The 27,232-nt window shown below is 36.7% G+C and overlaps 1 protein-coding gene, 1 non-coding gene and 1 pseudogene across 3 annotated transcripts in view; 2 read left to right on the forward strand and 1 right to left on the reverse strand.

The window, feature by feature from the left end:
• MAGT1 (magnesium transporter 1) overlaps positions 1-26,983 on the forward strand; it is a 44,401-nt gene extending 17,418 nt beyond the window's left edge. The window contains exons 4-10 of one of the 2 annotated variants that reach the window (XM_024746143.1): positions 11,136-11,276; positions 12,040-12,180; positions 12,696-12,785; positions 13,443-13,506; positions 21,127-21,201; positions 23,588-23,678; positions 24,959-26,983. In XM_024746143.1, coding sequence (XP_024601911.1) covers positions 11,136-11,276; positions 12,040-12,180; positions 12,696-12,785; positions 13,443-13,506; positions 21,127-21,201; positions 23,588-23,678; positions 24,959-24,974 — 618 coding nt within the window. In that variant the 3' untranslated portion in view covers positions 24,975-26,983. Of the gene's footprint in view, positions 1-11,135; positions 11,277-12,039; positions 12,181-12,695; positions 12,786-13,442; positions 13,507-13,571; positions 13,601-21,126; positions 21,202-23,587; positions 23,679-24,958 lie in introns of both variants that reach the window. The other variant, XM_024746144.1, reaches the window with a different exon arrangement.
• Positions 1,315-2,127, reverse strand: LOC112400407 (general transcription factor IIE subunit 2 pseudogene; annotated as a pseudogene).
• On the forward strand, positions 14,912-14,984 carry TRNAE-UUC (transfer RNA glutamic acid (anticodon UUC)). The gene has a single exon. It is a non-coding gene; the product is annotated as a tRNA-Glu (tRNA).
• Positions 26,984-27,232: the final 249 nt, after the last annotated feature.

Below are 27,232 nucleotides of genomic sequence, written 5' to 3' on the forward strand. Positions count from 1 at the left end.
CCTAGAGGCTTATTGATTTTACTGATCTTTTCAAAGAACAAGCTTTTGGTTTCATTGATTTTTTCTCTATTGCTTTTCTACCTTCAGTTTCATTACTTTCTTCTCTAATTTTTATTATTTCTCTTCATTTACCTTTGGATTTAATTTGCTCTTTTGTTGGTTTCTTAAGATGGAAACTTAAATTATTGAGTTTAGACCTTTCTTTTTTTGCCGTATATGCATTCAGTGTTGTAAATCTCCCTGTAACCATTGCTTTTGCTGTATTCCACAGATTTGGATAAGTTCTGTTTCCATTTTCATTTAATTCAAAATACTTTTTAAGTTTTCTTGAGATTTCTTCTTTGACCCATGTGTTAATTAGAATTGTGCTGTTTAGTTTCCATGTATTTTGGAATTTTCCAGTTATCTTTCTGTTATTGGTGTCCAGTTTAATTCCATTGTGGTCTGAGGGCAGACATTGTGTGATTTCTGTTCTTTAAATTTGTTATGGTGTGTTTTATGGCCCATAATGTGGTCTTACTTGGCAAATTCTGTTGTTTTGGATGAAGTCTATAGATGTCAGTTATATCCAGTTGTTTAGATGGTATTATTGAGTTCAGCTATGTCCTTACTGATTTTTTGCCTGCTGGATCTGTCCATTGGGTCTTGAAGTCTCCAACTACGATAGTAGATTTATCTATTTCTTCTTGCAGTTCTATTGGTTTTTGCCTCACATAGTTTGACACTATGTTGTTAAGCACATACATGTTAAGGATTGTATCTCTTCTTGGAGAATTGACCCCTTTTTCATCATGTAATGCCCTTTTTTATCCCTAATATCTTTCCTTGTTTTGAAGTCTGCTCTATCTGAAATGAATATAACTACTCTTGCTTTCTTTTGATTAGTGTTAGCATCGTATATTTCCTCCAGTTACTTTTTTTCCTTCTACAATGATTTTATTATAAATATGTTCTTTTGAAATAAACAAATATTGCATTCAAGACTATCAGCAAACTTGTTCTAAGGTAATAAAAGAGGGAAAATGGAACCAGGAACCACTTAGAAGTAGAGATAAATAGCAAAGACACCTGCATGCCATGCTGACTGCCTTTCCCCCAAGAAGTAACAGGAGGTTAACGGGGACATCACATTTCTCATTAGCGCATTAATGAAAATAAGCTTCGAGTATGGTAATTTGCACTAGTTCTGTAAACTGAACTGCTCCTCTCCTCGGTCCTAAGAACTAGAATGGGAAGACAGTCAGTCTTCAGATCCCAGCATCAACAAGGAAAATCTTGACTTTGTAACTCTTTGCTCTCAGACAAAACTGTTCACTACTTGCCAGGAGCGATGTCAGAGTAGTCCTTCAGCACCCAGGCCAAGTGCTCATTGTGAGGCTTAAACCATCGCTTTTTCTGTGAAGCAGGCTTTTTCCTTCTCTGAATAGGGGCCACTTTCTTTGGTCCAGATTCCTGCATGGAAGAAATACCCTGTCACTTTAGGTATTCTTCAGTTTTCTCCTCATCCATTGAATCCACGGTGACACTCCTTCACAGTTTCTGAAACTTCTCATCCACAGAAAACTGACAGCTCTTATCATTGAAGAAAAGAATTTTCTTCTTATCAGGAAAGTTTACAAATGGTATCTGGTCCCCTAAATCCTTAACTGCTTTCTGGGAATTGGGCAGTCCTTCCCCAAAGTCTTCTAAAAGAATTCCTCCTAAGCCTTGCTGATCATGCTTATTTAAGAGCCTAAGTAGGACCTTCTTATCTTTCAAGTTGTACTTGGGCTTGAAGGCATACTTTCCATCTATTACTTCAGTTTTGGGATTACTGACTGTTGCCTCAGTCATTAGCCGTTGTTTCTGCTTGAGTCCAATATCTAAATGTTGTGTTTCATCCAAAATTTTAGTAAGAGGATATGTATCTCGTTGCTAATGCCATGTCTTCACGTAATTCAAAATCTTAGCAAGAACGCCAAACTTATATCTAGAGTGTCCTGATAGAACTTTCGAGTTAAATGATCCATTGCTATGATCAGAATTTTGTTTAGAGCTTGATGATCCTCCATGTTCTAGCTTTGCTTTCTTCTTCTTTGATGATGATGATAATGACTCAGAAGATACAGCATGGTATGTTTCCTCCATCTATTTACTTTTAATCTATATATGTGTCTATTTTAATGTGGGTTTCTTGAAGACAACATATACTTGGGTCTTGTTTTTTGAACCACTCTAACAATTTCTATCTTTTAATTGGTGCATTTAGACCATTGATATTCAAGTTGATTATTGATATAGTTGAATTACCATCTGCCATATTCATGACTGTTTTCTGTTTTTTGCCCTTTGTTCCTATTTTTGTCTTCCAATCTTTTTCTGCCTTTTGTGGCTTTAATTGATCATTTTATATGATTCCATTTTTCTCTCCTTTTTTAGTATATTAGTTATACTTTTTTTTTTGCTTTTCTTAGTTGTTGCCCTAGAGTTGGCAGAATACATTTACAGCTAATTAAAGCCCACTTTCAAATAACACTATACCACTTCATGGGTATCAAGAATACCTTATAATAACAAAATAATCCTAATCCCCCCCTTCCATCCCTTGTGTCATTTCTGTCATTCATTTCACTTATATATAGGCACACACACACACACACAATTGAATATATTGCTGGTGTTATTTTGAACAAACTGTTATGTGTTAGATTAATTAAGAATAAGAAAAACAAAAGTTTTTATTTTACCTTCACTTATTCCCTCTTCAGTCCCTCCCTTAATATATGTAGATCCAAGTTTCCAACCTACCTTATTTTCCTTTTCTCTAAAGAACTTCTTTTAACATTTCCTGCCTGGAATTCCCTCAATTTTTCTTTGTCTGAAAAAGTCTTTATTTCTCCTTCACTTTTGAAGAATAATTTCACAGGGTACAGGATTCTCTAAGTTGGTGTTGTTTTTTCCTCTCAACACTTTAAATATTTCACTCCGCTCTCGTCTTGTTTGCATGGTTTCTGAAGAAACATTGGGTGTAATTCTTATCTCTCTTCCTCTATAGGTAAGAGGAAGAGAGATTCCTCTGACTTCTTTCAGAGTTTTTTTTTTTTTTTCTTAGATGTTGGGGGTAGGAGTTTATTAACTTATTTATTTATTTTTGTTGTGTTGGGTCTTCATTTCTGTGCGAGGGCTTTCTCTAGTTGTGGCAAGTGGGGGCCACTTTCCATCACGGTGCGCGGGCCTCTCACTATTGCGGCCTCTCTTGTTGCGGAGCACAGGCTCCAGACGCGCAGGCTCAGTAGTTGTGGCTCATGGGCCTAGTTGCTCCGCAGCATGTGGGATCCTCCCAGACCAGGGCTCGAACCCGTGTCCCCTGCATTAGTAGGCAGATTCTCAACCACTGCACCACCAGGGAAGCCCCAGAGTTTTTTTTTAATCTTTGGTTTATTTGAGTTAAATTATATGCCTGGGCATAGTTTTATTGGCATTCATCCTGTTTCATGTTCTTAGAGCTTCCTGGATCTGTGATTTGGAGTCTGACGTTATTTTGGGTTATTCTTAGTCATTAAATATTTCTTCTATTCCTTTCTCTTTCTTCTGGTATTCCCATTATGTGTATGTTACACCTTCTGTAATTGGCCCACAGTCCTTGGATATTCTGTTCTGTTTTAGTTTCCTTTTTTTTGTCTTTGTTCTCTTTGCTTTTCAGTTTTTGAGGATTCTATTGATAGATCTTCTAGCTCAGCGATTCCTCAGACATGTCCAGTGTACTAAGTCCATTAAAGGCATTCTTCATTTCTGTTACAGTGGTTTTCATCGTCAACATTTCTTTTTGGTTCTTTTTAGGATTTCCATCTCTCTGCTTACATTAACCATCTGTTCTTGCATGTTGTCTACTTTATCCATTAGAGATATTAGTATATTAGTCAGTTTTGTTTAAAATTCCTGGTATGATAATTCCAACATCCCTTCCAAGTCTGGTTCTGATACTTGCTCTGTTTCTTCAAATTGTGTTTTTTTGACTTTTGGTATCCCTTGTAATTTTTTTCTTCATAGCCAGACATGATGTACTAGATGAAAGGAACTGCTGTAAAGTGGCCTTTAGTAATGTGGTGTAAGGGGAGAGGGATGTTTTATAGCCCTATAATTAGATCTCAGTCTTTTAGTGAGCATATGCCTCTGGACTGTGAGCTTCAAAAGAGTTTCTCAGTTTTTTTCCTCCCCTCTTAGAGAACAGGATGGCTGGAGTGAACTAGAGTTCGGTATTTCCCTTCTTCCAGGTCAGTTAGGCTCTGATAATACCCCAGCAGGTTAGGCTGTGGTTAACTAGTCTCCTCTGAGGACAGACCTTGTTAAGAAGAGCAGAGTTCTCTGGGGTATTTCAAAATGTTTTATTTTCCCCTCACCCTGACAGTAGCATGAGGTGATTTTTCTCCAGTATTTACTGTGGGAACCTAGTCAAGCTCCTGGAGGTAAATCTCACAATATTTTTACCCCCTCCCCAAAACTGCGTGCTTTTGGAGTTTTTAACTCTCAGAGTTGTCCACACTGAGCCTCCAGTAATTTGTCAGTTACAGATCAGGTTTTCCTACTCTGGCAATGTTCCTGAGGCGGTTTTCACTTGTTGGTCTCTGCTCAGATAAGCGGTGACTCCCTGTATTTGCCTGTCTGTCTCTCCAGTCTTGGGGGCAGTCGTTTGCCCTGTGTCTTCCTCTCTCTTAGGGAATCCCAGAAGAGTTGTCTGCTTTTCAGTTTGTTCAGGTTTTTACTTGTTAATATGAGAGTAGCGACTTCCAAGCTCCTTACATGCAGAACTGGAAATCATAACTTTCAACTGTATTTTTAACTTCAGCATCTGTACTAGTTTTTTTTTTTAATTTATTTTTGGCTATGTTGGGTCTTTGTTGCTACGCGCGGGCTTTCTCTGGTTGTGGCAAGCGGGGGCTACTCTTCGTTGCGGTACGTGGGCTTCTCATTGCGGTGGCTTTTCTTGTTGCGGAGCACAGGCTCTAGGTGCGCGGACTTCAGTAGTTGTGGCTCGTGGGCTCCGTAGTTGTGGCTCGTGGGCTCTAGAGTGCAGGCTCAGTAGTTGTGGCGCACGGGCTTAGTTGCTCTGCGGCATGTGGGATCTTCCCGGATCAGAGCTCGAACCCGTGTCCCCTGCCTTGGCAGGCAGATTCTTAACCACTGCGCCACCAGGGAAGCCCTGTAGTAGTTCTTTCCCCTTTGCATATAAGGGGACATAGATGCAATCAGTAGATTCAAGGACATAGATTGAGTTTTGTCTGTTTATAAATCTGTCTAACTCATATATTTGGACATATTTTTACTCAACAATTGTATAAAACAGGAAAGGAAAGATTTGGGTATAACTTCTTGTTGTACACCTTTATATGAATGACTTCCCAATCCAAAAATTCATTATGTCCCAAATAAAACTCCTGTCTCTCCCACTTCTACTCAAACCCGGTCCTCTTGGGTTCTGTATCATTGGTGACACTTTTTTGTCATTCCTCTTTTTCTACAACATCCATCATCCTTTACTTCCAAGGCCTTCATCTTCTTTCATTTGAACTTACCATCCATATAATACTCTCTCGATATTGCCTGCTGTAACAGTTCCTAGAGGTTTTTTCCTAGAGGGTATTAATAAGAAAACTTGGGGGAAAATAAAATTTGGGAAACCTTAATTTAAACAAAATTAAATTTTATTTTTTACTTCAGGGTATCAAGAACTATGAAGGGTCTTGAGGTTTTATTCTACTTGCAAGCTAACAAGTGACCCTGCCACAGTTTCATAGATGCTCACAGATGACATGACACTCCTGGGTTGGAGTTAAAGGACTTTATTACTCACAACAACAAAATCCAAAGTATCAACACTTCATTGCACTGGTTCCCTAAGCCCCACTTCCCATAGGACAATGCAAGGAAAATGAGTGGGTTGCATTATGGAAGAGGAACTCTAAGCTTTGGGAACCCAAATCTTCTATAAAGGCTAGTAAGCATGCATGCCCATTGCTTTGGAGGGAGACTCTGTTACTATCTTCTAAGGCTGTACAAACATCCTTGAGAAGATCATCCAGAACAAAGGCAGTCAGTGCCTCTGCTCGCAAGACATGCATAAACATGAGAAACTGTTTTCCAACACAGGACTTCTCATAGACTTCAACATGCTGAAATGTGTTATTCCTTCCATTCTAATAGTGAGCTGTAATATGCAGAATTTCCCCACGTATTGGACTACTTAATGGAGCATTTTAGTTGTATTCTATGGAACACACTTTTGGAAATAGTGGCATATAGACTAAAGCCAAAATTCCTTAGTCCTCCTCACTTCATGCCCTCTTTACTCCAAACACATAACCACCTTTCCCATATTAATATTATGTCGTTGTTTTATTTCAACATTGTTGATCATTTCCTACAACATAAAGTATCTTTTCTCTCTTGCTCCCTTTCTCTCCACTTTCAAAGTTCTGTTTACCCTTTAAGCCTCATTTCAGATATTCCCCTGAAGCCTTTTCAAATCCTCAAATGTGAGTCAACCCTTTTTTTGTATTGTCACACTACTTTCCTTATATTTCTTTTATATATATATATATCCAGATTCTATCTTATAGTAGAATTAACCCTAGAGTTGTTTGACAGTCCCTCTTAGAATATACTTACTTATGGGCAGAGCCAACATCCTGTAGCTATTAGTGCTAAGCACATAATAGATGTTCAGTAAATGTCAAACGGATGGATTAATGTTCCATTTTACAGTATGTCATCATGCTGGTCATATTCTAGTCTCACACAGCTCCATAAATCAAAATCAGTATATTCATAAAACATGCTATAGCCTAAAAGGTTAGTGCATTTAGGCCTTTTTAGACCAAAGGAAACAATTTCTAAAGTTTAAGAACTGCTTTCTCATTCTCTACTATTAAAGCAAGGACTGTTTTGGAAATTAAAAATTGTAATTCCATTTATTTGAACAAGATACACATAAAGAATTTCTGTTAGTGATTTGTAAAAATACAAAACCAATTTTCTTCTATGTCAAATACCTTTTAATATCAATGTCCATTTTAGAGCTATATTTAGAGTTAGTGGTATAAGGATGGCAGTGTGTCCATCTTTGGAAGAAATTCAAACCTTTCTCCAAAGAACAATGTCATATGCCACAGTATACAAAAGCTAAGCATGGATGAAAAGTGGTACCTACCAAAAACAGTACATCTTATTTTGGTTCTTTAACATCTAAGGATTTTCAAAGCATACAAGACTTTAAAAATATTTTAAATTGTGAGAAAATAGGCATAACATGAAATGTACTATCTTAACCATTCTTAAATGTGGTTCAGTAGTGTTCAGTACATTCAGGTTGTTGTACAACCAACCTCCAGAACTCTTTTCACCTCGTAAAACTGAAACTCTTTACACATTAAATAATTCCTTATTCCCTCTTCCTCCAGCCCCTGGCAACTATCATTCTACTTTGTCTCTATGAATTTGACTACTGTCAGTACCTCATATAAGTGGAATCATACAGTATTTGTCTTTTTGTGACTGGCTTATTTCACTTAGGATAATGTCCTCAAAGTTTATCCATGTTGTAGCATGCATCAAAATTTCCTTGCTTCTTAAGGCTGAATAATGTTGCACTGAATGTATATACCACGTTTTATTTATCCATTCATCTGTTGATGGACACTTGGGTTGCTTCCACCTTTTGGCTATTGTGAATAATGCTGCTATCAGCATAGGTATACAAATATCTCTTCAAGACCCTGCTTTCAGTTGTTTTAGATTTATACCCAGAAGTAGAATTCCTAGGTCATATGGTAGTTCCATTTATTATTTTTTTTAGTAGCTTCCATATTGTTTTCCATAGTGTCTGTACCATTTTGCATCATTTTTGATTTTTTGATAGTAGTTGTCCTAATGAGTGTGAGATGGTGTCGCATTGTGGTTTTGACTTGTAATTCTTTAATGATTAGTGATGTAGAACATCTTTTCATGTGCTTGTTGGCAATTTGTATATCTTTTTTGAGAAGTGTCTATCCATATCCTTTGCCCAGTTTTTAATCAGTTTGTTTGTTTTTTAGTTGTAGGATTTCTTTATGTATTCTGGATATTAGCCCCTTATCAGACATATGATTTGTAGATATTTCTCCCATTCCATTGATTGCTTCTTCACTCTGTTGATTGTGTCTGTAGCCTACAAGATATTTTTACAAAGCTGATTTGGTATAAAGATGTTATACTAGTAATCATGGAAATACAAATTACAATAATGGTGATACACAATATTCATCCATTAGATCAGCTTTTGGCAAGAATGTGGGGAAACAGATACCTTCCTATGTCTCTGGGTAGGAGTGTAAATTGGTACAGCCACTTCTGAAGGCGAGTTGGCTCTATCCATTTTTTTTTTTTTTTTACGGACGCGCAGGCTCAGCGGCCATGGCTCACGGGCCCAGCCACCCCGTGGCATGTGGGATCTTCCCGGACCGGGGCATGAACCCGTGTCCCCTGCATCGGCAGGCGGACTCTCAACCACTGCGCCACCAGGGAAGCCCTATCCATTTTAATTTAAGTTGTTTCTGCCCTATGAACTAATTATTCCATTTCTAGAGAAACACTCTCAGATGTATACAGGGAGATATGTACATGGCTGTTCATTACAACATCATTTTTAATTGGAAAAAAAGAACTAAAATACGAACAATAGCATAATTACTTAATAAACTGTGAGAGTGAGGTCAATATATATATATACATACTCTCATGGATAGATCTCTCAAACATGGTTGAATAATAAAAAGCAAATTGCAGAATATTACAGTTAATGTGATATCATTTGTGTTAAAATAAAGCACACACAAAGCAATATTATATGTTTTCTGTTGGTACATACACATGTATATGAATAAATTCAGAAAGGTCTAGAAATGGTAATAGTGGCTGCCAGAATGGACTGGAGTTGATCCTCATAACCCTGTAATTTTTTATTTTTAATTTCATAAGGGAAATGGATTTCATATATTACCTAGTTCTTTTAGATGCATATATATTTTTTAAATCCAAAGGAGGTACAATAGTCCGCTCTATCTACAGGGGATACATTCTAAGACCCTGAAACTGCAGACAATACCGAACCCTATATGTAACTGTATTTTTTCTTATACATGAATACATACCTATGATAAAGTTTAATTTATAAATTAGTACAGTAAGAGATTAGCAACAATAATAATAAAATGGAAGAATTAAAACAATATACTGTAATAAATTTATGTGAATGTGGTCTCTCTCAAAATATTTTGTTGTACAAATTTATCTTTTCCATCTTACCTTTTCTATCTTAATTAAGCACTTATCACTTACTGTGGCTGTAATTTTTGCAGTTGAGGTGGAACAGCAAAGTCAGCATGAATTTATCTTCCTTCTTCACAATTTCATGAAGATTCACTCTTACCATAGGTCTTAGCAACCTCAGCATATGATTTTTTTTCTTTCCTTATTAAGTTGAGAACTTTCACCTTTTCACTTAAAGGAAGCACTTTACAGCTTCTCTTTGGGATATCTGAATTGCCAGCATCACTACTCTTGTGTTTGGGGCCATTATTAAGTAAAATAAGGGTTACTTGAACATAAACATTGTGGTACCACGACAGTTGATCTGATAACCAACACTAAGTGACTAATGGGTGGGATATGCTGGACAAAGGGATGATTCATATCCTGGGCGGTATGGTGAGAGATTTCATCACACTGCTCAGAATGGCTGCAATTTAAAATTTTTGAATTGTTTATTTCTGGAATTTTCCGTTTAGTATTTTCAGACTGAAGTTGCCCATGGGTAACTGAAACTCTGGAAAGTGAAACTGCAGACAAGTGGGAACTGCTGTATAGCTAAACAAATACTGAAGAGTTTGGCCTAAAGTTTGGGCAGCAGTTTGGTGGCGTGAACACTATCCAGGGTGTGGTTCTTAAGTTTTGCAGACTCAAATTGAATTTTTAACAGTGTAGCCAGAATTTATCTAGCTCTGCAGACTTTGTATATACTCACCAAACCATAAAAATCCATGGACATTGGTAACCAAAGACCTAATCTTTTAATTCACCAATTCACCATATTTTACTGCCAAGGAGACCAAAATAATCATGTCCACTATTGGTATACCCTCTCCCCTTATGAGAATATCTAAAAATATTACTGTTAGAAGGGTTACTGTAATAAGTATAGAATCAAAGCAAGGGAGTGGGTTATTTTATTGGTTGATGTCTTAAGTTATAATTGTTTTATACAAGCCAATCTCCATTAAAGGATTACCTGCTGAGGGGACCTGAATGCTTGCATTCATTGGTCAACATCTTTTCCCTGGACTTAGACTTTTTATTTTCCACAAGTATAGTTATATCACGTCAGGAAAGATATAATGCGGATGAGTAGGTCATAGATTCTTTACCTTAGCAATTCCAGTGTTATCTTCTTAAGAGTACCATGGTCTCATGACAGAGAACAGAGAAACGTGATGCTTATCACTAAACATTTATGAACCTTTTAGAATTGACTATTTCTCGTATTGGTTATCATTTCGTATTGGTTTTCACTACAATAGAGCACTCTCTTATCCTGATCTTGTTTCCTCCAAATTGAGAATGTGCTCTAGGGACTTCCCTGGCAGTCCAGTGGTTAAGACACTGCACTTCCACTGCAGGGGGTGCAGGTTCCATCCCTGGTCAGGGAACTAAGGTCCCACGTGTGCCACATGTCACGGCCAAAAAAAATAGAGAGTGTGCTCTATTTGGAGCTTACCTAAGCTACATGAGACAATTTTAGTTCTCATAAACGTATTATGTTTTGCATAATCTCTGAACAGATTAAAGTGATTGCAGTATGGGAAATTTTCCATTCTAAAGGAGTAAAATGTTGGTTTCTTAGCTAGGAATTTATATTTGGTAAGTAAAGTGTACTAGTTAAGGTCACAAGCAGCCTTCGGTTTGAATCCTGTCTCCATCACTTACCACTTTCCTTAGGCAAATCACTTAACCTACTTAAACCTGGGCTTCCTCATCTTTGTAAAATGCCTAAATTTCAAGATAATATTTGCTGTTAAGATTATTTTCTTGGTAATTTATATTTTAACGCAATACTTTTTATTCAGCTAAACATGAATTCAGCTCCAACTTTCATCAACTTTCCTGCAAAAGGGAAACCCAAACGGGGTGATACATATGAGTTGCAGGTGCGTGGATTTTCAGCTGAGCAGATTGCCCGGTGGATTGCTGACAGGACTGATGTCAATGTAAGTTTCCTTGCTTTGTACAGTAGAAAGTTACTTTGTCATTATCCACTTTGAATCTTTCTGGGAGGTCCTAATTGGTCTTGTCCCCATATCACTGAGGTAGTGATAGTTTGTCAGTCCCTTCATAAGTATCATTTAAGAGAATCATCCTGATGAAAGAATGACATTACAAAACATCCTCTATTATGTAGTCAATTCAGCATGGAAACCACTCTTTTGTCCTTAAGTCCATGGACTATCTAGTTGTACTTGGCAAATTCTTCTTAATCTAAAAGATGTTATGTTGTGAAAAAAAAATGGCTTTCAAAAAGCAAAAATAGGGCTTCCCTGGTGGCGCAGTGGTTGGGAGTCTGCCTGCCGATGCAGTGGACGCGGGTTCGTGCCCCGGTCCAGGAGGATCCCACGTGCCGCGGAGCGGCTGGGCCCGTGGGCCATGGCCGCTGGGCCTGCACGTCCGGAGCCAGTGCTCCGCGGCGGGAGAGGCCACAAAGGTGAGAGGCCCGCATGCCACGAGAAAAAAAAAAAAAAAGCAAAAATAAATAAATAGATAAATAAAAGATGTTATGTTGTGGTTAAAGAGAATATTGTATCCATCCCATTTTCGGGTACATTGTAGACTTTTTCATTAGGATGAAAAGAAAAAGTGTAGTTTTTCTTGAAAATGACCAACTAATTTTGATTGCTTTCATTTCAAAGTATTTTGAACTGTATAATTAATGGATAAAATTCATACTTTAAAGTGTTTTTCTCTCCTTTCCATTAGATTAGAGTAATTAGACCCCCAAATTATGCTGGCCCCCTTATGTTGGGATTGCTTTTGGCTGTTATTGGTGGACTTGTGTATCTTCGAAGAAGCAATATGGAATTTCTTTTTAATAAAACTGGATGGGCTTTTGCGGCTCTGGTAAGTGAATTTTAGAAGAAAAATTGCTTGAATAAAACTCCTAATATTACATTGTTAGGTGGCATTTTGTTTATTTCTTGCCTGTGGGAAAAGATATGATAATTTTTATTTTATACCTTAAAATCAGTTTGTTTCCTCCATTATCTCATTAGGATGGCCAGAGCTTGAAGGAACTCATTGTACCCAGTTTTTATTCAACCTGAAAGACTGTCACCCCTACGAAAATCTCCAGTTCTTTTGAAAATATTCTTCTAAAACGGTTTTCAATATTCAATTTTAAACTTGTGTCAGTTTATTTATAATGTTAAAACAGTGTTTTCCTTTCAAAGTAAATATTATTGATTCTTGTGATCCTTGTGATGAAATATAAGCCTTTTATCTTTTATCATTTATCTGAAAAAATTTATTTCATATATTACTTGAGAGGGTGCACTTTTCATACACCTATGAGTCTAATCAAGGTGGGAACAGCTACACCATGTTATATGAGTATTTCATTACTTTTTGTTTCCTAGTGTTTTGTGCTTGCTATGACATCTGGTCAAATGTGGAACCATATAAGAGGACCACCATATGCTCATAAGAATCCCCACACAGGACATGTGGTAAGGGAAAGTCCAGGATTTCTTTTCATCTTATACCAAAGTTAACCTTAATTATTATTATCCTGTGAGATCAGTGCCAGTGTATGAAGGAACTAGATTTAGTTTTGACTTTTCAATCTCTTTGTATTAATGAGCTTCAATTGCTAAAAAGCTGTGCAGTACTCTTAGAAGTGGGAAGTTCCTTATCCCATTTGGTAGTTCTTTTGAGTAACGTGGCTAAGAATGAAAGTTAGCCTTCAACTAAATAGAATAATAGACGATTAAGTACTTGAGCATCTATCCTTTCTAGGCACTGTACTAGGTATTACTAGGTATAGTGATAAGAAAAACATAGTCCCTGTTTTCATGGAGTTTATTTTATTGTACCTCATGGTCTTCTACACTGAAAAACTAGTTTTCTCATATATTCTGTTGTTGAAAACACAGTATAAGTACAGTGAATAAGTACAAATAAATATAAGTACAAATAATAATAAATAACACAGAAATAGCTTTCATTTTAATCAAACTTTTTACTGATGAATGCTACAGATCCAATGCTTACATACATCAGGTAAATTATTAATTTCATAGTGTTTGAAAGTAGTCAATTTTAGGATTAAATCACCAAAATTTACTGTATATTTAAAGATTAAATTTTGTCCTTTTTTCCCCCAGAATTATATCCATGGAAGCAGCCAAGCCCAGTTTGTAGCTGAAACACACATTGTTCTTCTGTTTAGTATCCTCTTTACAATAAGTTCTTGGTGCCACATTTTAATTTGTCTGTTTTCTCACATTCTACAGCATTTGGTTGAGGCTGCTCTCTTATTAGTGTAAGTCATAATATCTTTGGAATCATATTACTGTGTCATCTGTCTTAGCCTGATCAGCTAAAGACCACCAGGGACAAACCTGCAAGTCTGATAAAGCCAAGTTTATTGGATCATTGCTACAAAGGAGACTACAAATCAGAGGGACCATGGGATATCTTACCTAAGGAAAGATAGAGTTGTTATAGGATTTAAGGAAAGGTGGAGCTTAGATGAAATGTAAATGAAGCAATGTTTTGATGAGCTCAAAGCAAAGCCAGGCTAAGTGTAAAGGGATCAGAATCAGGTCTGGACTGTGAAGTGAACCCAGGGTTCTGTTTCCTGGAAACTACACCATTCAGATAAATTTGGGAATTTGTCTTCAGAAACTCCTTTTTTTTAAAATTAAATTTATTTATTTATTTTTGTCTGCATTGGGTCTTCATTGCTGCATGTGGGCTTTCTCTAGTTGTGGCAAGTGGGGCTACTCTTTGTTGCAGTGGGCGATGAGTAACTTAGATCCTCCAGTCAAGAATGGAATGTTTCCGTCTTACTGATATAATTTGAATCAGTCTACGATTTTAGAGAACAAGGTTCCTCATTGAGTAAGAAAGCTGTAGTTACTCAAAGACAGGGTTTATTTTGACATTTTACAGCTGCAGCATGCCCTAGGGAGAAATATTATTTCCTGTAAACTGTGCAGCTACTTTATATGTGTGTTGGCCCATCCTCTCGAATGGCAGGGTAGATTTTTACTTTCTCACATCTGAAAATTGATGTCTCTGTAAGCTGAAGAATAGGTAACAGTGATATCAGATAGGTAGCAGTCTACATTTCTTAGTATTACTGATCATAGTTTACCCACCTGAATGCATAAGCAGTGACTCTGCGGAGCAAATCAACAAGGGGAATAAATGTAATGTTCCTAGAGTTGTGCTTCTCAGCCAAGGGGTCCTAACATTGACATACAGGAATCAATTGTAGCCCAGGCTGTTAGAGAATCTGCCCAGTGACTTGGTGGTAATGTCATTTGCCCTGCCTTGTCATCCCATCATCTAGATGACTAAGAGGAGTTCCATTTTTTATAGTTATAGACATACTTCACACACAGTTTGGTTTTTTAATGTATTATAAGCATTTAATAAATTGTATATGGCCTTCAAAGTTACAAAAGTGCATGAGAATTACAGAGCAATAAGAAAATATTGGCAAGGAAAAGGAAAAATAGTCATCATTATCAATGTCTTTATAATAGATATATCATAATTCAATTATTCTCCTATTGGTGAATATTGGAAAGAATGTTTTCTTGGGTATAAAAATAATTGACAGCATTCCCTGGTGGTCCAGTGGTTAGGATTCCAGGCTTTCACTGCTGGGGGCCCAGGTTCGATCCCTGGTCAGGGAAATAAGATCCTGCAAGACACACGGCACAGCCAAAAATAATAATAATAATTGGCATATCTCTGAATTTCCAGAAGTATGAAACAGAGTGTGTAAATCTGTCTATTGCTCTTCGTGTTTTGTCCAAATTGTTTTCCGAAAGGCTATTGCTTAAATTTAAGGGTAGGAGGGACTTCCCTGGTGGTCCAGTGGTTAAGATTCTGTGCTTCCAGTGCAGGGGGTGTGGGTTGAATCCCTGGTCAGGGAACTAAGATCCCACATAGCACGCAGTGAGGCCAAAAAAAAAAGGTGGTGGGGTAGGGAGGTTTGCTGCCAGAAATATATATGTGCCCTGCTTTCCCTGGCAAGTCCTAACCATCGTTATGTATTATTTTTTTAAACTGCTAATTCAGTAGGCAAAGAAATTGTTTAAATATAGCTTGGACAATAATAAAGTAACAAACATTTTTCCACAATTCTATACTTATGCTTCCTTTTATACAAATATTTTTGCCTTCATCATATATAATGTACTTTCTTCTACTGGCTCTTTTATTTTTTTATTGAAGTGTAGTTGATTTACAATATTTGTGTTAGTTTCAGGTGTACAACATACTGATTCAGTTTTTTTCAGATTATATTCCATTATAGGTTATTACAAGATATTGAATATAATTCCCTGTGCTATACAGTAAATCCTTGCTGCTTATCTATTTTATGTATAGTAGTTTGTGTTTGTTAATCCCATAACCCTAATTTGTCCCTCCCTCCCTCTCCCCTTTCATAATCATAAGTTTGTTTTCTATGTCTATGAGTCTGCTTCTGTTTCGTACATAGATTCATATATATTGGGTTGGCCAAAAAGTGCCTTCGGTTTTTAAGTAAAAATAAAAGACATTTTTCATTTTCACCAAGAACTTTATTGAACAAAATCTTCACCCTTTTGTTCCACTACTTTCTGCCATTTTTCAGGCAACTTCATAATTCCATCCTCCCAAAACTTTTTATCTTTTTGAGCAAAGAACTGTTCCAGGTTCCTTTTACAGTCTTCCAGGGAATTGAAAATTTTTCCATTAAGAGAATTTTGTAAAGACTGAAATAAATGGAAATCCGAAGGTGCAATGTCTGGTGAATAAGGAGGATGAATCAGAACTTCCCAGCCAAGTTGTAACACTTTTTGCCTGGTCATCAAAGAAACATGCGGTCTAGCGTTATCCTGATGGAAGATTATGCGTTTTCTGTTGACTAATTCTGGACGCTTTTCATCAAGTTCCGCTTTCAGTTGGTCTAATTGGGAGCTGTGGTTGGTGGTGGATCATTTCGCTTGACCCAAGATCTCTTCTGTTCCACATTGTTGTACAGTGTCCACTTTTCATTGCCTGTCACAATTTGTCTTAAAGACGGAACGTTTTCGTTACTTTTCAGTAGAGGATCACATGTGGAAATACGGTCAAGAAGGTTTTTTTTGCTTAACTTATGTGGAACCCAAACATCAAAGCGATTCATATAACTAAGCTGGTGCAAATGATTTTCAGCACTTGTTTTGGATATTTTGAGTATGTTGGCTATCTCCCACGTGGTATAACGTTGATTGTTCTCAATTAATGTCTCGATTTGATTGCTATCAACTTAAACTGGTCTACCCGACCGTGGCACATCGTCCAGCGATAAATCTCCAGCACGAAACTTTGCAAATCACTTTTTTTGTTTTTATAAATTTATTTATTTTATTTTTGGCTGCATTGGGTGTTCGTTGCTGCACACGGGCTTTCTCTAGTGGCAGCGAGTGGGGGCTACTCTTCGTTGCGCTGCACGTGCTTCTCATTGAGATGGCTTCTCTTATTGCAGAGCACGGGCTCTAGGGAGCACGGGCTCAGTAAGTTGTGGCTTGTGGGCTCTAGAGCACAGGCTCAGTAGTTGTGGTACACAGGCTTAGTTGCTCCATGGCATGTGGGATCTTCCCAGACCAGGGCTTGAACCTGTGTCCCCTGCATTGGCAGGCGGATTCTTAACCACTGCACCACCAGGGAAGCCCCGCAAACAACTTTTGACATGTTCGATCACTCACAGCACCTTCTCCATACACTGCACAAACCGTTTTTTGCATTTGTTGCGTTTTTACCTTTCTTGAAATAATAAAGCATAATATGCTGAAAATGTTGCTATTTCCCCCCATCTTCATTATTAAAATGGCTACACAAAAATTCACCAATTTGATTAGTTTTTTTTAAATGCATGCTGATATGACAGCTGTCACATACAGTCTAACAAAATTGTTTCAAATGAATAAAGACAACTAAGTGCTACTAGAGCCATCTTACGGAAAAAACCGAACGAACCTTTCAGCCTACCATATATATATATATATTCATTTATATGCATATACTCCCCTCCCCCACATTCTGTGATTTTGATGTCCTGTTTTACATCTTCATGCTTAACCTTTTACTGTTTATTGTAGTTACAGTCACTTTTAAAATTTTTTAAATTGTTTTTTAAATCTATGTACTGGTTTATTATTATTTTATTTTATTTTATTTTTTTGCTGTACACGGGCCTCTCACTGTTGTGGCCTCTCCCATTGTGGAGCACAGGCTCCAGACGCACAGGTTCAGCGGCCATGGCTCAGGGGCCTAGCCGTTCCGCGGCATGTGGGATCTTCCCGGACCGGGGCACGAACCCATGTCCCCTGCATCGACAGGCGGACTCTCAACCACTGCACCATCAGGGAAGCCCTCTCTTGTTCTTTAATTGGGAGTAGTTCTTCTGCCTTTTCATTTTACTTAACATTCTCTGTCTCTATGATTTCAGGAGAAACAGTTATCTTCTGTGGTCTTAAAGGGGTGTTTTTAAGTGGGAGCATCCCGGTGTAGACTGTGTGTGTCCAACGTTTTTGCTGCGAGGGTGGTTTTGGTGTGGATACCAGCCACGTCTTTCCTCAGGGTGTGCTGGTCATTATCCCCTTGATGGGGGTTTTGGTTGGTGTTGGAGTATCTAGAGACTATGCAGGATATGAGTTGGGCTTCCTCTCTGCTCCATGGCTATCCCTACCCTGTTAGGGGCAGGGTCTGCTCCCCAGTTCTTGGAATAGAAGCCCTGAGGGTCGGGTTTAATCAGGCTCCACTGCCCTTGAATGCGTGCCCTGCCCCATTGGAGGTGACTGCTAAAGCAAGTGAGGCCTATGCAGTCACAGAGGACTTATGTGCTGCCTGTGTAGCTATCCACAGTTCGGCTCAGAAGCAGTACAAGGTTGCGTCCCTTTGTTGTGTTTGTCCCAGATCTAGTGCAAGGCTGTGGGGGTTGGAGCATTGTGGCTGCAGGAATTGAGGGGGCTGCACTGCCATGAGAGAACTGGGCTGCCTCTGTGGCAGTCTTCTCCCAAGACCTGTCTGCCCCATATCTAGAGCTAAGCTAGGGTGTGGAGTTGGCAGAGCCTAGGTGCCACTGCGATAGGAACGACTGTGTACACCTGGACCACACCCCAGGCCCTCCAGGCAGTCTTTGTATAGCTAGATGAGTCCTCTCCCAGGACCTGTCTTCCTGAGATTTCAGCGCTTAGCTGCTGCATGTTCTTGTGGTACCACCCTAGGCAACCTGGTCTGTCTCTGCGTAGCTAGACCAAGTCTTTGCCCAGATCTCGCGCCAGGCTGTAGGGTGGAGTGAGCACAGCTGGGGTGTCCGCCCCTTCAGGTTGGGATTGTGGTGTGGTGACAGATATCAGTGCAGGGCTCACTCTGCCCTGATGGTTAGCAAGCCATCACTCGTGTGCTCCTTGCAAGTAGAATCTAAGCTTCTGTAGCCCTTTTGTCTGTCCCAGCAAATTTCCTAGCAGGCAAGGACTGGGATGCCCAGACTGTGACATGACCTGCTCACTCCCCAGGGTGAGGGTCCACCCATGCGGACCTTCTCTTCCTTACAGATCCCTCCAGGAGGAGTAGGTCCTGACCCAACGCCTTTTTTTTTCCTGACCTACCCGGTTAAGTGGAGATCTTCCTTTCAGTTTTGGTTGTATAGGATTTCTTCTGCCAGTGTCTAGTTATGTTTCCATGAGAATTATTCCACATTTAGATGTATTTTTGATATGTTTGTTGGGGGAGGTGAGCTCACATCCTCCTACTCTGCCATCTTGAACCCCAAACCTACTAGCTCATTTATTTCTTTTATTTAATTTTTTTAATTAATTTTTTTCAATTTATTTTTGGCTGCGTTGGGTCTTTGTTGCTGCATGCAGGCTTTCTCTAGTTGCGGTGAGCAGAGGCTACTCTTCATTGCGGTGCAGGGGCTTCTCGTTGTTGTGGCTTCTCTTGTTGTGGAGCACAGGCTCTAAGTGTGCGGGCTTCAGTAGTTGCAGCACATGGGCTCAGTAGTTGTGGCACGTGGGCTCAGTAGTTGTGGGTCGCGGGATCTAGGGCATGTGGGCTTCAGTAGTTGTGGTGCATGAGCTCTAGAGCACAGGCTCAGTAGTTGTGGAGCACGGGCTTAGTTGCTCCGTGGCATGTGGGATCTTCCCGGACCAGGGATCAAACCTGTGTCCCCTGCATTGGCAGGCAGATTCTTAACCACTGCACCAGCAGGGAAGTCCCCCTAGTAGCTCGTTTAGTAGCCTAGTTCCTGTATGTTATGGAATACCACCTCCTCTCTTTTCTATTTAGTTCTCTCAGGGTAACATGTCATCATGATTATGTAATTTTTTATTATTTATTGCTTGTATCCCCCCACTAGAGTGTAAACTTGTCTAAGGAATGGTCTGTATTTCCTCTAACTTTGTGACTCCAACTAATAGTGCCTCCCTATAATAGGCAGTAAAAGTATAATAGTAAAAGTTTAAAGAGTCTATAAATGAAATGAAACAATACATATGGAAGTGCATCATAGCTCTTGATAGCTGGACCTTGGTGGTATACTGTAAGATGGAAAGCTCATAGACCATGATACAGAAGCAAACCATTCCAAAAACAAAAGTCTCAACCATTAATCAGAGTACCTATAGCCAAAGCCTATAGAAATGATCAGTCTTTATGCTTACATGCATACAAAGAACCCCAGTAAGAAAAAAACTAATCACTGGAGAAGACAACTTGGCTAAAAAACAAAAAACATGAATGAGTTTATGCCCCTTTCTGTTTAATTATACCCACATGAGATAGCATACAATGTGCATGTGTATATGCATAATTAATATGAGCATTTTAAACTGCTGTTTGTATTCACCAAACTGCAGGGTGAGTCTCTCTTTTCTACTAGAACACATTCTATTTGTTTCAAAATGTGATTTTTCTTATTTTACTGTTCTGCCATGCCATGTGTTACCTTTTGCACGAGTAAGTCTATTTTGTATTTATATAGCTTCTATATTAAGCTGAATAAAAGTGAGGTTATAGCTCGCAGGATTTTCTCTTTTTATTAGAATAGGACAGTTTAGGTAGTTTAGTAGTAATTTGTGCTTTAAAGGTTAATTATTGAAATTCTGGAAAATTTTGATAAGTTATTTTTCAAATAAAAATTAGTTGCTATTCTTTTTTTTTTTTTTTGGTGGTACACGGGCCTCTCACTGTTGTGGCCTCTCCCGTTGCGGAGCACAGGCTCTGGACGCGCAGGCTCAGCAGCCATGGCTCATGGGCCCAGCCGCTCCACGGCATGTGGGATCCTCCCGGACCGGGGCATGAACCCGTGTCCCCTGCATCGGCAGGTGGACTCTCAACCACCGCGCCACCAGGGAAGCCCAGTTGCTATTCTTTAAATGGTGTACGTTTCAAGTGTGTTCTTTTTTGTGTGTTCAAAATGGCTATTTAATTTTTTAAAATGTGTATGAGATTGGCACAATAGTTGGAAGAATGTTCCAGAAGTTTATTTCAAAGTACAATTTTAGAGGAAAACTCATATTTCATCTATGAGTTTAAATATCAGTTTTAAATACTGATATCAGACATTTGTTTAAAATATCAGTTTTTATTTGTGCAAATAAAGTAATTTTCTAACCTTAATTTTTATTATATCTTCATAGTAAATAATTGTCATACTATGTAGACACCAGATTATGTAGTTATAATTTTTTGTAATTGAGAGTAGAAGGTTCATATATTTATTCATTCTATATTATTCTAGAAATATTAAAGTTGTATGTTATTTTTGTCTGTGTGAATTTCTCCTTAAACAATTTTTCTAAGATGGTGGGGTTACCTTAGGGATGGTGCTTTTATGTGAAGCTGCTACATCTGACATGGATATTGGAAAGCGAAAGAGTAAGTCATATCATATGCCAAAATGTAGCAATTCTGCCTTTAATACAGAAAAAAGAATGTCCTTTTAATCACTTCCCCTCTTAGTTATATTATTTTACTTCTTTATGATTATAAAAATAATATGTGCTCATTGTAGAAAATGTGGGGGAAAATAGGAGAATGAAACATTTCAGGGGAGAGTTACCCATTATTCCACCATTGAAAAGCTAATAATTTTAATGTAATATAAGTTCCTTCCATTTATAAAAACATCTTTTCAACTGTATGTATAATACTTTGAATCTTATACCACCCCTTTTTAACCAGAGTTAAAATATTTCACTAATACTTTCCCATACATAATTTTTAATTTATAGTCTTTAGTCTATACTGTAATTTACTTAACCTATCTGATTTTGTTAAGTGTTTACTTTTTTCCTAACTTTCATTATAATACTTATTTAGTGACTATTATGGTGCATATTAAACTTTATCCTCTTTCATATTAATTCCTTAAAGTAGAATGACTGGGTCCTGTGTATGAGTATTTTCAATTATCTTGATGTTTTAAGCTGACGATGCCAAATTCTTTCCCCAAATATTTTAATAATTTAGATTCCTACCAGTGGTATTTCAAAATGCTTGTTTCACTGTAACTTTATCAACATTAGATAACCTCATTAAAAATGTGTATGTGTATATTTGCTAATCAGATAAGGGGGAAATACATTATTTTGTACTTCTTTGGTTATTAGTATAGTTGAGTATTTTCTTAGATGTTTATTAGCTGTTTGTGTTTTCCCTTCTGTAAAATGTCTTTTGCCATTTATGTATTAGAGTCTTATTCCTTTTCCTATTGGTTTGCATAGACTTTTTATATATTAGAATATTCACACACTGATATTTGTTACAAAGAAATGCAAACAATGTAATTTATGTCTAAGAGTTTTACATGAAATCAGTCTAAGAGTTTTCTTTTTATGGTTAAAGAGTTAAATGTCATCAAAATTAACCTAGGTTAATAAATCTATTTACTTTTTCTTCTAGAAAAAAGATGATGACATTGGATTTTAAATTTGGGAGATATGTATTTTGCTGAATTGAAATGAATTTTTACATATTAGAAAAATAGAACTAATGTAACAATTTTTTATCTAGTCAATATACATCCTTTCATTCCTGACTTTTGAAAAATTGCCTATTTCAGTATTCATTATTGGGGAAAGGCCATCTGGGTACTACACGGCTGGCATGAATTTAAATTGTAAAACATTTTGGTGACATATATTAAAATAGTCACAATTTGATTTACTTCTAAGATTCTAACTTAATGAAATAGTCACAAATAGTAATAATATACATTTCTTTAGTGCCTATTATGTACCAAGAACTACCTGAAGCATTCTTAGATACGTGAAAAAAGTAGAGTACAAGTATATATTCAGAGTGAAACTGTATATATACATGTATGTGTGCATTTGATTAGGGAAAAAAAAAGACTTCTCCAAAGAGCATGTGTTAATACTCAGATATAATATATTTAACATTTACATTTTGGCCCCTAATCATATTGTGTGAAAATTTTAAAAGGAAAAAGAATTATTCTCTAAGTATAACAAAACTAAAAGTTGTTTTTGGTATCGGCCAATAAATATGGAGCTCCAGTTTCCCTGGAGCTTCCATTGCTGTAGCACACATGCTTTCCCACACCCCTCCCTCTATGCTTCTTAGCCAGTCAGTCCAGGGACTCAAAGAGCCTCATGTTATGGGAATCATACTTGAGCATTGTAGGGTCAGCATCTAGAGTTAAGGTTGGTAGCTGCTATGCTAAACCAGAGCATGTGGGATTAATGGAGAGAGCTATGAATTTAGGACTAGGAATCTGGGCGGGTTTTTTCCCCTCATAATTCAAATGAGGAATCCATGTTGAAGGAGTTCCTCATACAAGCAGTGTAGTTACCAGTGAATGAATAAAATACTTTCAAGTAAGGCTTTCACAATGATATTGCCAGATGTCTTTAAGTGAATATTTATCAATAATAAATAAGATCATACTAAGGATTTAAAAGAAGTTTAATAACTGAGTTATTTTCTTGTCAGTCATAAAACAGTGTATTTAACACTAAATTCTTGACTGTGATGGCTTTAATGAAATTCATTATTTCATACAACTAAATTACACAAGTATGTAAATGGAACTATTCTATTATATTGTAATGGAGCAAATTAAAGGAGAAGGCAGACTGCTGAAGATATAAGAATGGGGATGAACTTTGTTGTACAGTTTAGATTTACCAGTAAATTAAAGCCCTTGCTTTTTACTCTTGGAAGTATAGCCTACAAGTTATGCTCTTGCTCTTTATTATGCTTAACATGCTCATTTTACTGTCCTTTTATTTTTCTGCAGTAATGTGTGTGGCTGGTATTGGACTCGTTGTATTATTCTTCAGTTGGATGCTCTCTATTTTCAGATCTAAATATCATGGATATCCATATAGGTATTATTTTTCATTTATATAGTGATTATCTATACTTACAATGATTAGAGTTGATGTTGCTTTATAGTATTTTTGACTGTATTGCCAAATTACTCTGGCTTCTAAAACAAAGAGGTAGGCTTTAATTTAGGTATGTTGCATATAGAAATTAAAATAATTATGATACAATGAACAATAGCATGTGATTTCTCAGGAACATCATTCAGGGTTATTCTGACATCTCCTAATTTAACCTAGAAATCTATCAAACACATAATGATTAGGACATTTTATACCCTGTCTACTCATACAGTTCCTTATCTGCATACTTTACGTGTTTTTGATGACAGAATTATTTTTCTAATGTTTTTTAAAACTTCTCACTCTACTTTTCAGGCTCTTTAGCTGGCATAAACAGAACATTTGATTAGAATCCAGTTTGTAGAGTGTATAATAAGAAAGAGTGTTTAAGAAGGTCTAATTGGCTTGTAATGTTCATAGAGATCTCTAAGGCTCAGGGAAGACATTATTCTCCTGGTTATAAGTTCTTGCTTTTATTCTGTTACTAGCCAAAATAAATGTACCAGTACACAATGGGGAATGTTGTAAGTTAGTTTTATAATCTGAGTGCCATTTACTATAATTCCTATTCTTTTAATACAACATTGTCCTGTTGTATAAACGACTATGAACACTAAAGGTAAAGTATATCAAGTGATATTTTTGAGACACATTCATTCTTCGTATTTTTAACACAAGTTTTTAGTAGGTAATTTTGAAACACTCCCTGATCAGTTCATTATATTGTCACATTCCTAAATGCATTTTGATTAGTGAACAACTTAATCTTCTTTTGCATTTTCTGCAGACTTACTTAATTTTAAGACCAAAACCTACTAGAACTTTGATCCTTGACTTATAATCCTCTAGCTTTATACTTTTATTCTTCTGTGTATGTACATTTTAAAATAATTTATCCCCTATAGAATACTAGCTGAGATACAAGGGTAATCTTCTGCTCCCCAGAAGCTGGGACTTCTGTTACGTATTTGATCACCGTGGTTGATTCAGTTATTAATTGGTGTCTCCAGGAGATATTTTAATTCGAAGTTATTTCTATTTCCTTTTCTCCTAAGACTACCTCAATATCTCAGTGTTTCTCACTTTTTGTGATTGATGCTCAAAGTTTATTATACATGTACCCAAACGTTCTTTGATCTGAAAAAAATCAAGGTATTTATTAGAAGTAACGACTACTTTTCTTTCAGAGACTAATAGATTGGTATATATTTTTGTTTCAGCTTTCTGATGAGTTAAAAAGGATTCCAGAGATATGTAGACACTGGAGTAATGGAAATTGAAAAATGAAAAACGTGTGTGTGAAAAGAAGAATGCAATTTGTGTATTTTGTATTACCTCTTTTTTTCAAGTGATTAAAATAGTTAATCATTTAACCAAAGAAGATGTATAGTGCCTTAAGAAGCAATTTTCCATCAAAATCATGAAGTATTTGGATATGATTCTCCTCTTAACCTTCCCTTCCCAGTAAACTTTGTGGAATATTTAATTTAGTGGAATTAAATATTTTTTAAAAATTTTAAAGCTACTACTTCATTTTAGTTACAACAAGGTTCAAAACTGCTTTAGTTAACTTTTGACCATCTGATTTTTTATTATCTTATCCAAAGGTGTGGCGGGCAGTTCTGATAACAACATCAAGAATCCATTCTTAACTTTTCCATCTTTGCATGGATGTGTATACTTTGCACATCTTTCCTTTTGGGCAGAGAAATCATATGTGCTATGTGTCTTCTGAAAATGGAACACCATTCTTCAGAGTACATGTCTAGACTTTAGAAAAAAAGACTAGCCAGTCCTCCTCCATCTTTCCTCCTGAAATGCAGTGCAAACTATGCTTCTTGGTAGCTGTAGACATTAAGAAATATCTCTAAATGCAGGATTATGATTTCTGCATGAGTGTGGTATTAACTACCTGTATTTGGAAATATTTCAGGCTCATTCTGTCTCCCTAGTTTTCTTTTATTTAAGGTGGGCGCCTTTCTAATAAAAATGTAGCTTAGTGCTAAAATCAGTGTAAATTTTAAATGGTCTAAAACGTTTCTGCAAATTAGAGCTCATCACTTATTTCATTTGTACCTAAGAGAAAAAGCTAGGTTCATCTGGTTAAGTTGATATCTGTATTACAGTTGCAACATATTTCATTAACCCTTGTGTTTAGGAAAAGGACTCCCCTAGATTGGGAAAATAAAATCATGAAATATTAAGCTGTTGCCTGTGAATAGAAAGGAAATGTTTCTTAAAAACTGTTCTGGTTTTTGCTATTATTTAGCCTTCATTTTCTCACTTTAAGTGGAGAACAAAGTAATCATTTGTAGAAGTTTTGAGTTTTATCTTTTTTTGTGTCAGTGAAAGTAACCGTATGTGCTAACCAAATTTCTGTGAAGAATGGAAGTTGATGGTTATCATTAGATCTAGCTATAACCTCCCCCATAGTTATAAAGAGTATCCAGAAATGCCACTGTTAATGGAAATATGAGAATTCTGATAATGAAAAAAATGTTTAATAAATCTTAGAAGTATTATTACATTAAAATAATACTGTGACTGCCTGCTACTATTTACCATCTAATAACTCTCCCACGTGGTCTGGAAGTCTTATATAATAGAGGTTTGAAGAAAGAGATGGATATAATTGCCTAAGAAGAAATGTTATATGTGGGGGTTTTGTTTTTGTTTTTGTTAGTAGATTTGGTGGGTGAGGGGATATTTACTCTCTAGTGGAGCCTGTTTTTGTTACTCCACTGTAAATTGTATGATTCTGGATTCCTTATCTGCTGTTCTTGTACTTGTCTCAGGCCAAGTAAATTTATGCTGTGATTCTTATGAGACTTGTATGAATATACCCTGATTTGTACATACTAACCGGGGGAATATTACTGCCATGTAAAATGTATAGCTCCAGATAATTTGCAATGAACATTGAAAGAATGACAGTTTTTTTGTATTTGTTTTGTCTCTTAAGAGCACATTCTTCTTCTTTAAGGAGAGAAGTTGCATTCTGGCTAAAATCTGTAGAAAGCAGATTTACTACACTTAGAATAGTGTTACTTTTGTGGAAATGTTGAAATTAGCTTTCATCTGAAGTGCCTTAAGTAGACTCTTAATTAACTTTTCTAGCAATTGTTTAAATATTATTTGTTATGCATTTAAAAATACTATTTAAAATGACACATTGTAGTGACAAAGATAACCAAATGTCTGGCTGTTTGCTTTTTGATCATATCAATAAACTTTTACAATCTAAATTCTGGGTTTCTGGTTAACAACTAAGGAGAGGTGAATTTAAAACACTAAACTAGAATTGTAATATTAGAACATACCATTTTGAAATTATAGTTAAATTTCTTATTGTCCTAATGACAGTGAATTTGATAGGCCAATTTACTTAGGTATTTCTGGACTGAGATACATTCTTCCAGGATTCCATACATTATCCTTCATTAATGCTGTCACCCATTAGATTAGTCAAAACAACCAAGATAAGTAAATGAATG

This window comes from Neophocaena asiaeorientalis, unplaced genomic scaffold (assembly GCF_003031525.2).
Source record: "Neophocaena asiaeorientalis asiaeorientalis breed wild unplaced genomic scaffold, Neophocaena_asiaeorientalis_V1.1 scaffold51, whole genome shotgun sequence".
Classification (NCBI taxonomy): domain Eukaryota; kingdom Metazoa; phylum Chordata; class Mammalia; order Artiodactyla; family Phocoenidae; genus Neophocaena; species Neophocaena asiaeorientalis.